The 14153-nt window shown below is 38.8% G+C and overlaps 3 protein-coding genes and 1 long non-coding RNA gene across 4 annotated transcripts; 2 read left to right on the plus strand and 2 right to left on the minus strand.

Annotated features, from left to right (window-relative positions):
- The first annotated feature begins 13 nt into the window (after positions 1-13).
- Positions 14-1782, plus strand: LOC127139285 (uncharacterized). The gene is made up of 4 exons (XR_007809456.1): positions 14-137; positions 532-585; positions 1272-1319; positions 1618-1782. It is a non-coding gene; the product is annotated as an uncharacterized LOC127139285 (long non-coding RNA).
- Positions 1783-2263: 481 nt separating this feature from the next.
- LOC108885847 (butyrophilin subfamily 3 member A2) lies at positions 2264-6142 on the minus strand. The gene is made up of 6 exons (XM_051067038.1): positions 6048-6142; positions 5333-5442; positions 4672-5010; positions 4273-4560; positions 4051-4176; positions 2264-3427 (listed from the first exon to the last, which is right to left on the minus strand). Exons 2-6 carry the CDS (start codon positions 5439-5441, stop codon positions 2625-2627), a joined length of 1665 nt encoding a protein of 554 aa, XP_050922995.1. The 5' UTR covers position 5442; positions 6048-6142; the 3' UTR covers positions 2264-2624.
- A 797-nt stretch (positions 6143-6939) lies between these two features.
- Positions 6940-9529, plus strand: LOC108885840 (low affinity immunoglobulin gamma Fc region receptor II). The gene is made up of 7 exons (XM_051067048.1): positions 6940-7060; positions 7160-7222; positions 7386-7649; positions 8090-8335; positions 8419-8541; positions 8634-8681; positions 9426-9529. The coding sequence occupies exons 1-7, from the start codon at positions 7030-7032 to the stop codon at positions 9527-9529; spliced, it is 879 nt and encodes a 292-aa protein (XP_050923005.1). The 5' UTR covers positions 6940-7029.
- Positions 9530-10413: 884 nt separating this feature from the next.
- Positions 10414-13735, minus strand: LOC108885838 (butyrophilin subfamily 3 member A2). The gene is made up of 6 exons (XM_018680322.2): positions 13638-13735; positions 13060-13182; positions 12380-12721; positions 11908-12186; positions 11711-11818; positions 10414-11577 (listed from the first exon to the last, which is right to left on the minus strand). The coding sequence occupies exons 2-6, from the start codon at positions 13163-13165 to the stop codon at positions 10862-10864; spliced, it is 1551 nt and encodes a 516-aa protein (XP_018535838.1). The 5' UTR covers positions 13166-13182; positions 13638-13735; the 3' UTR covers positions 10414-10861.
- Between the last annotated feature and the right edge of the window lie 418 nt (positions 13736-14153).

Consider the following 14153-nt stretch of genomic DNA (forward strand, 5'->3'; position numbering starts at 1 on the left):
TGTGCTGCATTTTTATTGTGGTGCTATACAAAGGCAAGGAATCTTCACAGATGTTCTACTGTGGTGGGTTTTTTTAATTCTAGTAAAAACCTCAAGCAGTCGTTCCTCCTTCCATCCCTCCTCACCTCCACAACCAGGTGAGAAACACCTCCACACATCAGCTTATTAGCAGTGTCTGTGATCATGGAACATGTGCGATGTAGGACAGGATAAGTCAACAATATCCCACACAAGGACGTTTAATCTACAATATTCAGTCTGTGTTATTCATGGCAGAAATCCATCCATTAGTCTGTCTAGAAGGAACTGCAACTCCAGGAACAGTATCTTCTCATTCTCATTTTGATCGTTTGTTTGTTATATTAACCATTTTCATTTTAACACTTGTTCCTATTTTGCTGTTGGAAATTATGTATTATTGTTGCAAATCAATGTGATGAAAATGAAAATAGTTTAATTTTTATCATTTACATTTTTCAACATTATCAAAGTCATATATATATATATATATATATAAAATTTATGTTTCAGTGTCTGTACAGGGCAGTGTATCTACACAGTATACTGCCATCACAAAGGAGAAAGGTAATTCACCTGACACTGATCAGACTGTAACATGTAACAGTTTTGATCATGTAAATTAAAAATATATACTGTATATATTTACTTAACCTTTAGTACACTGCCACAGCAGGTTCCAGCTTTCAGCAGCAGTTGTGAAGATGCAGTCATATGACATATATATAATAATAATAATAAGAAGAATAAGAAATAATCTGAAAGGTTAACCTTGCATTGTTAAAGACTGTGTTAGACTGTGTGTTTCAGAATCTACAGGCGCTCTTGATAATTTTAGCTTCTGTCATTAGCATTTTAGACAGAAGCCACATGAGAAACCCACAGACAGAGACACGTGGATAGTTCACCATAAGCAGCAGTGAAATCTTAGGCAGCCTTGCAGCTTTGTCTGGTTATTTATCGTACCTCCACAAGACTCAGTGCTGTCATTCAAGGTTGCAAGGTTGTTTGATTTGTTTTTTTTAATTGTATAAAGATTCCTTAAGGTTAAACAGATGTATCATTGTATTTCCTTTAGACATACAATTTGACAGAATCCCATCCTTTACAATTGTGACTGGAATGACATTTTGCTCTTGTTTAATACAGAGGTTAAGTTTAGTGTCATCTGCATAGAATGATTGAAAACTACATGTCTACATGTTTACATGTTTACATGTCTCTCAGTAACACTCTTGGTCTTTCTTTGTCAGATAAGGATGAATCCCAAACTACTGCTTGTTACTATACCTTGAACCTGGGTAAGCCTTTATGAACAAAGCCATTATTTGAAGTTGCTGTAGCAACATTTTGTCGTGGAAACTAAATACTTGTGAGTCCACATTGTTTTTGCTTTGGACATCAGATCGACTTTCAGTTTTGGATACACGGAACTAACTGTCATCTCACAATGATTACGTTTATACTTTTACAGTATAATGCTACATATGATGACAAATAATCCACAAAAAACAACACAAAAACCTTTCTTTCATTGCTTCTTTCAGACGTCAGAAGTTTTTTTTTTAAAACTGAATGGTTTAACTGTTTTCCTAACAGGGACCTCCAGCCACTCAGTGACACCAGCTGTCAACCCACCTTTAACAGAAGAGGATCCCCTGTATTATTCAATCGAATAGGAAAGATTGAGGGTAATACTGTACTGCACTGTGTATTCCATGCCATCTCTGTGGCTCAGCAGTCAGAGCTGATTGTTCAATAAAAGCAGGTTTGGCTATTTGTGGTCCTTGTCTCCTTGAGCAATACATTGAACTGAGCTATGCTGCCCCCCAATGGATCAATGTTGTAAGTGCAATGTTGCACAGTGTCATGGCCATTTGTAAAATCCAATTTAATCAAGTAAAACCAACTTAAACAAATGCTACCTTTTAGTTTAGTAAATATCTGTCTGTATTGAACTTTTTCATATGTATGTAAGGATATATGAAACAATTCATGCAAAAAAATAGAAAAGCTTTACCGAATATGAAAAAACAAATCACTTAACAGTATGTGTGGCTGTTCAAGCTCACCCTATCTGAAAGGCTGAGTCCAGTGCTGTTGTATCCGCCATCCTATTCTTTGAGTCATTACCCCAAAGCTCATGACCATAGTTGAGAGTTGGAACATCAATCCTCATCAACACAATGGTTGGGTATAACACCTGGTGCTAGTGTAAAACAATGCACTGTCACAGACTCAATGATACATTTATTTCAAGATGGAAAACATTTCAAACAAGCTCAGGGGGAATAAAAAATATACAAAAATCAATAATGATAATGATAATAATAATGTCAAGTAACTTTGCAATGTTATTTCTGAATAGCACCAGAAAAGCTCAAGAAATGTACATATGTGTGTGCATTTCAATCTATACAGAAAAAACTTAGTGAAATAAAGGTTTATATGAATTCTCCCCAAAGAATAAAGTTTCATAGAATAAAATCTCATCAAATAAGAAGGTACAATAAAGTGATACAAGAATATTAGACACTGAGCCAAATCAAAAAACTCTCATTTATAGGACAGTGGATCTAAATGGATTCTCAGTATTTACAGTATCATCAGAGTCTGTGATTAACTCTGACAAAGCTCTGAAAATGTTTCTGTATCAGTGTTTTTGTTTGTCTCCTCTCTTTCCCTGACTGCTCTGTCTGATCTGGTTCAGGTTTCATCTTGTTCTTCTCCTCTCTCTGTGTCTCTTTCTCTGTCTCCTTCTCTTTCTCTGTCTCTTTCTCTGTCTCCTCCTCTTTCTCTGTCTCTTTCTCTGTCTCCTTCTCTTTCTCTGTCTCGTCCTCTGTCTCCTTCTCTTCCTCTGTCTCCTCCACTCTCTCTGACTGCTCTGTCTGATCTGGATGAAGTTTCCTCGGGTTCTTCTCTTTCAGTCTCTCTGTCTTCTCCAGTTGTTTTTCAATTTGCTTAAACTGATTCTCTATTTTGTTTTCCCATTCTGTCATTATTTTTATCACATCCCTCGTTTTGTGTAGCTGTTCCATAGTGATCTGCAAAGAGCCCTTATACTCTCTACCTTTTTCCTCCAGTTCCACTTTCTCCTTTAATAGATCGTTTTTTCTTTCACATTTGTCCCAGTAGAATTTCTTTTCTAATGACTTCAGTTCCTTCTCATTCTCACTCCTCTCTTTCTCCACCTCCTCCAGCTGTGATATCTGTTTGTCTCTGGAGCTCTCCAATTTAGTTTTTTGTTCCATCAATACTGAGATCACTTGTTGCATGTTTTTCTTTTCTTCCTCTTTCTCCTGTAACATGTCATGAAGTTCTGTCTTTTTCTTCACCGAATAATCCTTTCTCATACTTCTGTTGAAGAGCTGCTCTCTTTCTTCTGCTTCACCATCCTGGTTCATTTTATCTGTTTATATAGAGAAAGGAAAGTTGTGTGATTTCAACAAGTTATAGAAACATAAAAGAGAAATGGTGGTAACAGTAAAACAGAGCAACTACAAGCAGGTACAGTACAGGCAGGTAAAATCTCTTCATTCATTAGATGTGACCCCAACATTAAAACATTCACCTGTAAATGACCTTTACTATGGTCCAACATAATTTCATGATATTTGTTCAGTCATTTATAAGTATTTACTTTAACCTGTCTGGTTTTATTGTGAAGATTGTGCTTTATTTTGAAGTACAATGACGTTAGTGGTAGAAAGGAAGTAGTACTGTAGACATGGTCACAACGCAGGAGATTTTGAAGCTTTTGTTTGTTCAGCATCTGACTGAAGGAGACGCATGGTTGGTGTGTGTTTCATTTTCATGTTCTGCAGTTTTTACTGTTAAATAGATAAATTAGACAACTCATTGCACTTCTCATGTTGGATACATACTCTTATCCAAAATGAAAATAAAATGGTCAAAACACTGTTGTTGCAGAAATCATGGCGTCATTAACAGGATTTCTGAGTAGACCTCTGTTACAATAACTTAAGATATTTGTTGTTAATTTGAAATATGTTCAATGAATTAATAACTCACTGATTTTGTTTTGTCGTAGTTTCCACAAAACAAAGACGACTACCAGAAAGACCATGAAGGTAACAGACAGGATCAGGACTATGATGATACGAACAGCAGAACAAGACGGGGCCAGGAAAACTTCCTCTGAAACAACAAACCACAGAAAAACATGACAGTTTAATAAAAGCAGCTGTTAAAAAGCTGAGAAAGTGAGAAAATCCGAAAACTAAATTTTTTCACCTAGAATCCGGATTTCTGCGGTTCTGCTCTGGTTGGTTTTGTTCTGTTGGACTCTACAGGTGAAGCTGTTGCTGTGTCTCTTCTCCACAGTCACTCTGCTGCTGACAGTATAGAGGTCATCAGGACCTCTGACTGTCTCTGTAGGTCCAGCAGAGAGGAGGTTTCCCTCACCGTCCAGCCACAACACCTCAGGCTCTGGATACCAGCCTTTAGACTCACACTCTAACACCACTGCTCTGACGGGTTGATCGATCTCTGCTATGACAACAACAGGTGAGGAAACTGCACCTAATGAAAGAATAAAGAGAGCATGGTGTTTAAACCTCTTATTTTGTTGTGTTTGGAACATTTCTGTAACGGGTTGCATTCATTCAAACTGTGGCAGTGTGTTCCACTTACCAACAACAAGCTCAACCATCGCTGTACCCTTTGATGGAATGTGGCATCTATATGTTCCCTCATCGGAGAGTTTAACCTTGGAGAGTTTGAGTGAGATGTCTCCATGTTTCAGTTTGTCTGTGGACAGTGATGTTCTTCCCACATATGATGGATACTGATTAATCAACAGTTCCACTCCATCGCGCCTCAGATGGACAAACCTGGGGTTCAGGTCAGGTCTTGCCCACTCCAGCGTCATAGCAACAACATCAGTGGCAGGTTCCAGGCGACATGGCAAAATGATGTCTTCACCAACCATTGCCAGGATTGGCTTTGACGGGCCAACGATCTGAGACTGACCTGAAGGAAAAACAGGTGTATTTTTAACTGCTGCCACTCTCATGTATCTTCCTTTGTAGTTTTACAAGAAAAAAACAACGTCCTGATAGTACATCACATCTACTAGTGTTTAGATTCAGGTTTGGAGTATAGTTCTTTAATATTCTTGCTGGCTGAGCCAGTATATGGTGCCAGAGATCAGCACACCTCGATCCAAACTCCTGCTTGCTTCCCAGGTGACAATGCACCCAACCCCAGTGCCTGTCCTTGTGGGTGGTGGGCCCACAAGTCCCATGGAAATCTTGAGGACTGTACCCAGCAAACTTGTTTGTTTGTAACTTACCTTCACATCTGTTGGTTAGAAGAAGGAGGACAGCGGTGTGATGAAAAACCAAAGTGCTGACAGTACCAAGGCAGAATTTATGGAGATGTCCATGCCACCTGTGAAACATCCTGAAAAGTGAAATAACTAATTATAAAATGGAAAATATATTTGGTAAATTATCTTGAAAGTACATTTCAACCATTATTTATGACCTAAAGGCAGTTTTTCTAATAGATTGTCACTATATTGCAAGTTCAAGAGTAATAATTCAGACAATGGAATATGTGCAAGATGTTCAACCACAGCCTGCAACCTGTACAAACAGGAACGTTTGCAGACATAGCATAAAACTTAGATGTAAATGTGCTTGATTTTCTTGAGTGATAAAAAGTGATAAAAGTTTGAGAGGTAGTTTTGACGTTTCAGGACTTTGGAATGGTTTGTTATAGTGTGACAAGTTGTGAAAAGTGCCGGAAATGTTTTTCTATAAAGTACTTACAGATTGACTCCTAGAAATGTCTAAATCATTAGATAGATTCTGTTGAAGTTTTAAATGAGAACGTTATAGTTACATTTAAGTGTAAGTAAAAAGCTACGTAACATAGAAAAGCACTTTGGCTGAAAAACAAAGTGGATTTGCTCTAATTCTGTTGGTCATTATGGATTCCAATGAAAGGTTAAGGAAAATATCATTATCAATAACTTGTGTATTTTTGTTTAAAAGGCTACATACCTGTGGTACGTCTCAAGGAACCAACTCAGCTGCACAGTCAAAGTCCTGAAATATAATGTGGACTTTGGCCTTGACCAAGTGTACAGAAATGTGTGTGTGTGTGTGTGTGTGTGTGTGTGTGTGTGTCCACCCACTTTTGTTTGCAGTCTTAGCAGCAGATGTGGAATTGTTCGTGTCTCTTTCACTTTATTCCCAAACACAAAACACAGTGTCACAGTTTGTACAGTTACCATACATATCACAGTGTTTACCACTGACTTGTGAGAGCTCTTATAAGGTTCATATTTGATGATTCTGTATATTGATGGTCATGTGACAGACTCAGGGTCAGGGTGTTTCATTAACTTTCTTATTGTGACTGACAGGTGAAACTGAACTTTGACAGTATCACTTGATGCAAGCTAACTGGCTATAAGACAATCTAAATACAGAAGCCCATAAATCAAGATTGTATGGGTTCTACAAGGAAGTTACATCAAACAGAAGCCTGAGAGTGTAAATAACAGTGGTGTGAGGCTGATTTACAGCAGAGAGAAAGAGGAAGGTACAGAGTCACAGACGACGGAGTGAAGCAGTCCAGTGGTTGTTTCTGACTCTGGATCAGTGTCATCTCACAGCGAAAAGGTCCTGGGTTTGTTTCCTCTAGTTCATCAGGGTCTTCCAGTGCCTCTGGCCCCAGATCACTAAATCAACCTTTGACCTTCCAGCATTATGAATTCAGCTACTTACAGTAGTTTTACATTACTTACTGTTGTATTGCATTTAGCTTTTGACTTGGCAGTTGACGCTGTGGAAACCTGTGATTCTCTGATGCTACTTAAAGGCTCAACCAATGAGATGTTTCTCAGAGCAGCTCAGTGTCACGGACAAACTCAAACCACTTCAGTCACCAGAGAAAAGCTGCACAGGAAGAGAAAGTCTCACCTACATTATATTTATCTGTCGTTCAGTCTGAAGCTCAGTCAGTCAGCAGCAGGACGACATGGAGGTCACAGCTCTCTGCTTCAGACTGAGTGAGTATTCAACCTGTTTGTCTCTAAACTAACAAATCAAATCTGCAATAAAAACACCTGCTTTATTTCTGATACACAGCTTCTCTCCTTTATCCTCAGTAATAAATACACTGATGCTTCTGGCTGTAGAGGATCAGCACGGTCACTGTGCTGAGAGGAATGGTGAGTAACAGGTTATAGGACAGAGTAGAGTAGAATATAAAGTAGACTACATGTTTCTAACTAGTGTGAGACTAGTCAGAGGATCTGGTGAGTTCTTCCAGAGCTGAACTTAACCTCTGTGTGAACTTTATATAATCACTTCCTGTTCCTGTTTAATTTTCAGATGCAGCTTCTCTTCGTATCGTTCCAAACACACTGCAGCTCTTTGAATATGAGTCTCTCTTCTTTGACTGTGAGGGATTTGATCGTTTCACTGAGTGGAGAGTGATGAAGAGGATCATGGGAACTGTAACAACATGTGGTCTTGTCTGGGAGACGTCAAATGGACCCTGCAGGATTAATCATGCCTTTTCAACAGACAGTGGAGAATACTGGTGTGAAGCTGGAGGAATCAGAAGAAGCAGCTCTGTCAACATCAGTGTCAGCAGTAAGTTAAAGCATAAACCAGTTCTTATTCTCAAAAAATAAACAAACCTATATAAAGAAGACTCCAGTAGGACAGTAATGTTGCTGTGTTTCTGCTGGCTGTGTACATATGCAACTGTTTACACATTAGCTTAAAGAAAACTTTGTGTCAACTTGTTTTTATGTCACAACCTGTCAATTGTTTCATATCAAGATTATTTAGATTATTATTTGATTATTTTATTTTGCTGCCAGACTCCATTGTGCTCCTCTGTTCTGCTCAATGAAACTCATGCTGTAACAGTTGGAACTCAATGCACTATGGTTATAATTGTGTTGCTATATTTATACTTAGTTAGTTACTAAGTTAGAATCTTATTTCCTTCTTCAGCTCCACATGAGAGAAAAATCATGTTTAAAAAGACGTATTGCATAAAATAATTGTAAACCCTTGTTGTTCAGCTGGTTCTGTGATCCTGGAGAGTCCTGCTGTACCTGTGGTGGAGGGAGACTCTGTGACTCTGCGCTGCAGGAACAAGATGACCTCCTCTGTCTTTATAACCGACTTCTTTAAAGATGGCATCCAAATTGAGACAGACTTTAAAGAAAACATGACCATCCTGAACGTTTCCAGGTCTGATGAAGGACTGTACAGGTGCAGCATCTCTGGATCTGGAGAATCAGCAGAGAGCAGACTGACTGTCAGAGGTGAGACACAACAAATACTCTGAGTGAGACACCACCACTGTCCTAAGTCAAAAATACTTTTTCTACTAAATTCTATCATAAAGCTCAGATCTTTGAAGACCCTCCATCGCTGCATGAAGAGATTCGTCATCACTCTCCTGTTCTCATCCTGGTGGTCACTGGGACTGCAGTGGCTCTGCTGTCGCTGGTGTTGGGACTATTTCTTTGTAAGAAAAACCTGGAGAATACTAAATAATAAGTATATTTACTATGTTTGCTCTCCAGTTTTCCTTCTGAAGTTTTCTTCTCTGTTCTCCAGTGTTGGTCTGTGTTTCCTCAAAGAAGTCGACAGCAAGATCACAGTCAGGTGAAAGTCAAACAGGTGAGGAACACAAACCATGTGAATAAAGACAATTAGATGTCATTCCATCTGTTCATTTTTGTCTGGACAGAGCAGTGCAGTTCGTCCACAGGGAGCCATGTATTCTCTCATCACAGGAAACATCAGTGACAGAGGTATTTTACTTCTCATACAAATAGAAAACCCTGCTCACCGCCCTGCAGCTCTCTGCGTCCAACAGCAGCTCAGACGTTTCTTTGGTGTAACAAATAGAAAAAGATGAAAGTCTGACTGAGAGAAGTGAAACTTGTATATTTCTATATATATATATATATATATGCATTAGCATGTGTTTGTTTCAGGAGCAGGAGACATAGCTTTTAGCTCCGAGCACAAACCACATGAGACGACCACAGACAGAACAAGGTTCACCTCATGACCTTTTCATGAGACACTTAAACCAGGCTCAGAGCTGCATGATCAGATCCTCAGGGTGTTCTGAGCACTGCTGTGTTTTCACAGAATAATAAGCAAATTTATTTTATTACAAATCATAGAGATGATTTAACAGCTGTGTTTGACTGACATCTGGTCTCACATCTAACAAGAACCACAGAACCACAGTGCGTCTTATTTGTGGAGGTGGTTTGTCCTCAGAGATCAGTTTTCACCCAGTGTCAGCACTGTTAGTCCATGAGTAACTCCATCACATCCATGTTGAAGCTGATGCAGCACCCACTGACGTATAAAATGTTTCACTTGTTTCCAAAGCAGAAACAGGAGTTTCCAGCTTCACAGTGACGCCGGTCACTGACGCTCTCTCAGCAGGAAGAGAGACAACAGACGCAGAACCCTTTTATTACACAATCGATTAGGTAAGAGTCAAAATACATGTACTGTGCATGTCTGAATTATTGCAATAAAGATCACAAATTATGTTCCTTTAGACATGGATTTACTTGCACTTTACATGCACTAGACAACACACTGATGTCAACTGATACAGTTTATTAACAACAACAGTCAGTTCTTGTACTTTAAATCAGACAAGTTGAAAAGTCCACATTAATCCCACAGTAAAAAAATGTGTTTGTTTATGAATGAATTTTGTTTGTGTTTTCCAGAGAGCAGACAGACGTGACTGAAGCACAGACTGTGGTTAATGTTTGTTGTGTAGCTGCTGTAAAGTCATATTCACACTAATATCATACATTGATATGGAAAATTCTTATTTGTATGTTCACACATCGAGTCCTGTTTGTTTCCTTCAGTGTTCAGGTGTTACACTGTTGATATCATTAGTTTAAGTGTTGTTTGAATTCAGATGAAAGAATAAAACGTGTTTGTGAAATAGAATCAGTTTATGATGTGTGGGTTCATGACTAATGAATGAGTGTATAACTGTGTGACTCTCATCATCACCATCCTCAGCCTTCAGCAGTGTGTATTTGTGAGAGTGTGTGGTTAATGAGAGTGTGACAGTGGTGTGTGTTCACGTGTGAAGATGCTGTAGATCAGAACAGAGCTGCTGCAGGTTTTAAATACTCTCTGTGGTCACCTGCTGCTGAAAGCTTCACATGACCTTCACATTCTGTCACGTTAACATCTCTCATTAATGTCACACTTCAGAGGATGTTTAACAGTTATCAGTCAGTGTCTCAGTAAAAACATGCTAATGGCAAAAAAACCCCAAAAGTTTGAAAGTACAATAATATGTATTTTCACCAGAAAGACAAATGATGTTCATCAAAACATTACAAAGCATAAAAAAACACGTTTATTAATTATAAAAAGACACAATAAGTATTTCAGTATTTCTCAACAATAAAACATCAGGAACTGTGAGTACAAAAAGTGTTGTTTGGATATTTTCATTATGATTTATTTTCCTGTGGATTTGGGAGTGTTGGAGGAAACTGCTGATCTGTTGATGAGGCTCAGTATTTTTTACTTTTTCAGCTTTGAGCTGATCTGACCACCAGAGGGCGGTGTTTACTCTAATCTGACAGAAACAGGACAATAAAATAAATCAGGACATAGAATAACATCAGGGTCAAAATCTATTTAAAAATGAATTCACAACAAATGTTACAGCACAATATGTTCTAGGTGGTTACAAACTGAGATCAGACAAAGGTCACTGTGATCACAGAGACTGCTTAACTCATAAAACTGTGGATCTAAACTGAATAAACCAGATTCTGATTTTAACTGGAGATCTGTTGGACTGGAGGATCATTAGGTGATGTATCATTTCTTTCCTCTTCTCTCTCTGACTGCTCTGACTGTTTTAACTGCTCTGACTGTTTTAACAGCTCTGACTGTTTTAACTGCTCTGACTCTGACTGAAGTTTCCTCTGAACCTCATCTCTCTGTTTCTCTATCTCTTTCAGGTGTTTAGTCATTTTCTCCTTGTCCATATCCAGTTTTCCCTTCCTCTCTGTCATTTTAATGATCATCTCCTCTGTTCTCTCCAGTAGTTTCTCTGTGTTCTTGAACAGTTGCTCATATTCTGTCTTTGTCCTCTCCAGACCCTCTTTGTACTTTTCACGTTTCTGCTTTTTTCTCTCTTTGTCTGTTTTTGGTGTTTCCTTCAGCTTCTTCTTGATATTCTCTATCTGTATCTTCACCTCCTGCTGTAGAGAGATGAGTTTCTCTCTCTGGTGCTTCAGATCCTTCTTCTGCTCTGTCAGTGTTGAAATCACCTGTTCTAAATGTTTCAGGTCTTCCTCTCTCCCCTCTAACGCCTCATCAAGTTTTGCCTTTGTCGTGTCCAGATACTTCATTTTCTCTCTTTCTGTCATGAGCTGATCTCTGGCTCCATGTTCCCCCATCAGAAGCTGAAGTTCTGTGTCGTTGCCCAGTGTTGTCATCCTGGACTTTCTTTCTCCTAATTCAGTTTCATCCTGATGCTCTTTGGTTTCTGTGTGAATACAGGAGTATCAGAGTGTGTTTAAATGAAGCTCAAATCTGTTGTTTCAAGATTTTCAGTCCATCAGAGTAACCAGGTTACTGACTTGACATTTAGGAAAAACTACAATGTATTTGTGACTTACTGCTGATTTTCCAAGCAACAAAGAAAACTGTAAGAACACATGAGAAGCAAACAACCAGGTTGACAGCAATACGAACTGGAGAACTCGATGAAACCATGAAGAAATCATCTGAAATAATAAAACAACAAAATACCAGTTACATGAAACATGAAACTGACAGAGTGACCACATCATTATATTATCAACCATTTTTATACCTTTTATATGTATGTGTGTCTCTGTGGTCTGGTTGGTTTTGTTCTGTTGGACTCTACAGGTGAAGCTGTTGCTGTGTCTCTTCTCCACAGTCACTCTGCTGCTGACAGTATAGAGGTCATCAGGACCTCTGACTGTCTCTGTAGGTCCAGCAGAGAGGAGGTTTCCCTCACCGTCCAGCCACAACACCTCAGGCTCTGGATACCAGCCTTTAGATTTACAGTCTAACACCACTGCATTGCTGAGTGTGGAAATCTCCACATCAGGTGAGGACACAGCACCTGACAGAGCAGAAATGTTAAACACTGTTGCAACTGCAATTACAGAACATTTGATTCAGGTGGTCAGAGCAAGTCAAGATCAGCTGATGGAACAATGCCCACCAGCCTCAGTGTCTCTCATTACTGTAAAGTGCATTTAAACCTCTCCTGGATGATTATAGTGTTTTCTCCAAACAATGGACGAATGTCTTACCTACAACAACCTCAAATGCAGACTCTGCTCCAAACTTGGGAACAAGGCATTTATATGTTCCTGCATCAGAGATTTTCACATTGGAGAGTTTCAGAGAAATGTCTCCAGTCTTCAATTTGTTGGACGACAGTGATGTTCTCCCCGTGTACAATGAATTCTGATCAAGCAGAAGCTCCACACCGTCTCGCCTCAGATGGACAAATCTTGGGTTCAGATCAGATCTCGCCCACTCCACAGTCAGGCCAGTAACATCAGCAGGAGGCTCCAGGTGACATGGTAAAATAATATCACCACCAATGATTCCCACGATTAGCTGAGGTGGCCCGATCATCTCAGACTGACCTAAAGGGAAAAAATCCATCAAGTTCTGTGTTTTCCTACTTACAGAGTTCTTTATAGAGCTCAATACATCACTAGGACAACAATAGCATATTAGTAGTATATAGTACAGTATGTAACTGACTATGTCACTTTTTTCTGGTGGAAACATGGGCTGTAAAATGAATAAGAAGTCAACTTGCCATTGAATAGTGTGTTTTTACAGTCATCTGTCCTCACACAGCCGTTATGTTACAGAATTATGTTTTAATCATGTATCCAAACTGTGGTCGTGGCCTTTTACCTTTACATTTAAATGCTTTTACCATTTTGTTAGTGTATCTGTTGTGTGTGCAGTTTACCTCCACAAAGGTGTGTTAGGAGAAGAAGAACAGCATGATGCAAAACCAAGACACTGAAGTCCCTGAGCTGAGCGCTTAAGAGGAATCTGTCCCACTTCTGAGTCATCCTGAAGCTCTGAAACTCTAAAGCATGAGACACAAATTAAATCTAAAACATCTCTTTAACCACTTTACAGTGAAGCCCACTGATGTGATTTCATTTTGTATTACAAAATTGAATATGGTTCAAACAGGAGGAAAGGAGCACATAGATTTTCAAGAGATTGAATATCAGCAAAAACAAGGTAAAAACTTCACAGGCTTCTATTTATGTTCAGTTTCTTTCTTTTTATGTGCATTGTAGCCCAGTTTAACTGTATTCATTGTACAGTCATTCGTTAATTAGTGTTTCTGTAATCACTTTTTTAATATGCTGGTTTTCTCTGCTGAAATATGCCAATAGCACCTGACTGGCACTACAGAAGCAACAGATATGTCTGAAAAAGACTGGCAGAGAAGACTGTAGTTGACTATAAATAATTACAATAATGGCACGTTTAAAAGAATGTCAAAGGGTTTTATGTAAAAATCCTACGTACCTGTGTGTGTGTGTGTTTGTGTGTCGTCTCACCCCTAAGGAAAGTAAGGTGGAGGATCAAAGTCCAGAATAATACAGTCCACAATAAAACTGCCCTCTGTTAATAGATAACATGTTGGTTTAATTATTCCTTTACATCAAGCTCCACTGAATGTGTGTGGACTAGAAGAACAGTGTTTGTAGAGCTGTTGTACTGACACAGATTTTTTTTTTTAGCTGATGTAAATATGAAACCGAATGTCTAAAATAATACAAGGTCATATCTCTGTACAAAAAACATAAAGTCAAGTCATACTCAGTCTCAGTGTTTGCAGACTGTCTTATCAAGTCATTCCAAGCAACTTCCAATCACATCACAGTGACTGATATCAGAGGTCAGTGGTCCAGTATACTGAGAACGAATGAGGGTGTGTCCTTGCCCTGTACTTTCGCTTTCTTTCAGTGTTTTTATTTATGACCTGTTTTACTGAGTTGTAACTGAACTTTGGACCTGCTGTAAAGTAGGTGTCTGGCAGTT

This window comes from Lates calcarifer, unplaced genomic scaffold (assembly GCF_001640805.2).
Source record: "Lates calcarifer isolate ASB-BC8 unplaced genomic scaffold, TLL_Latcal_v3 _unitig_1039_quiver_834, whole genome shotgun sequence".
Lineage (NCBI taxonomy): Eukaryota > Metazoa > Chordata > Actinopteri > Centropomidae > Lates > Lates calcarifer.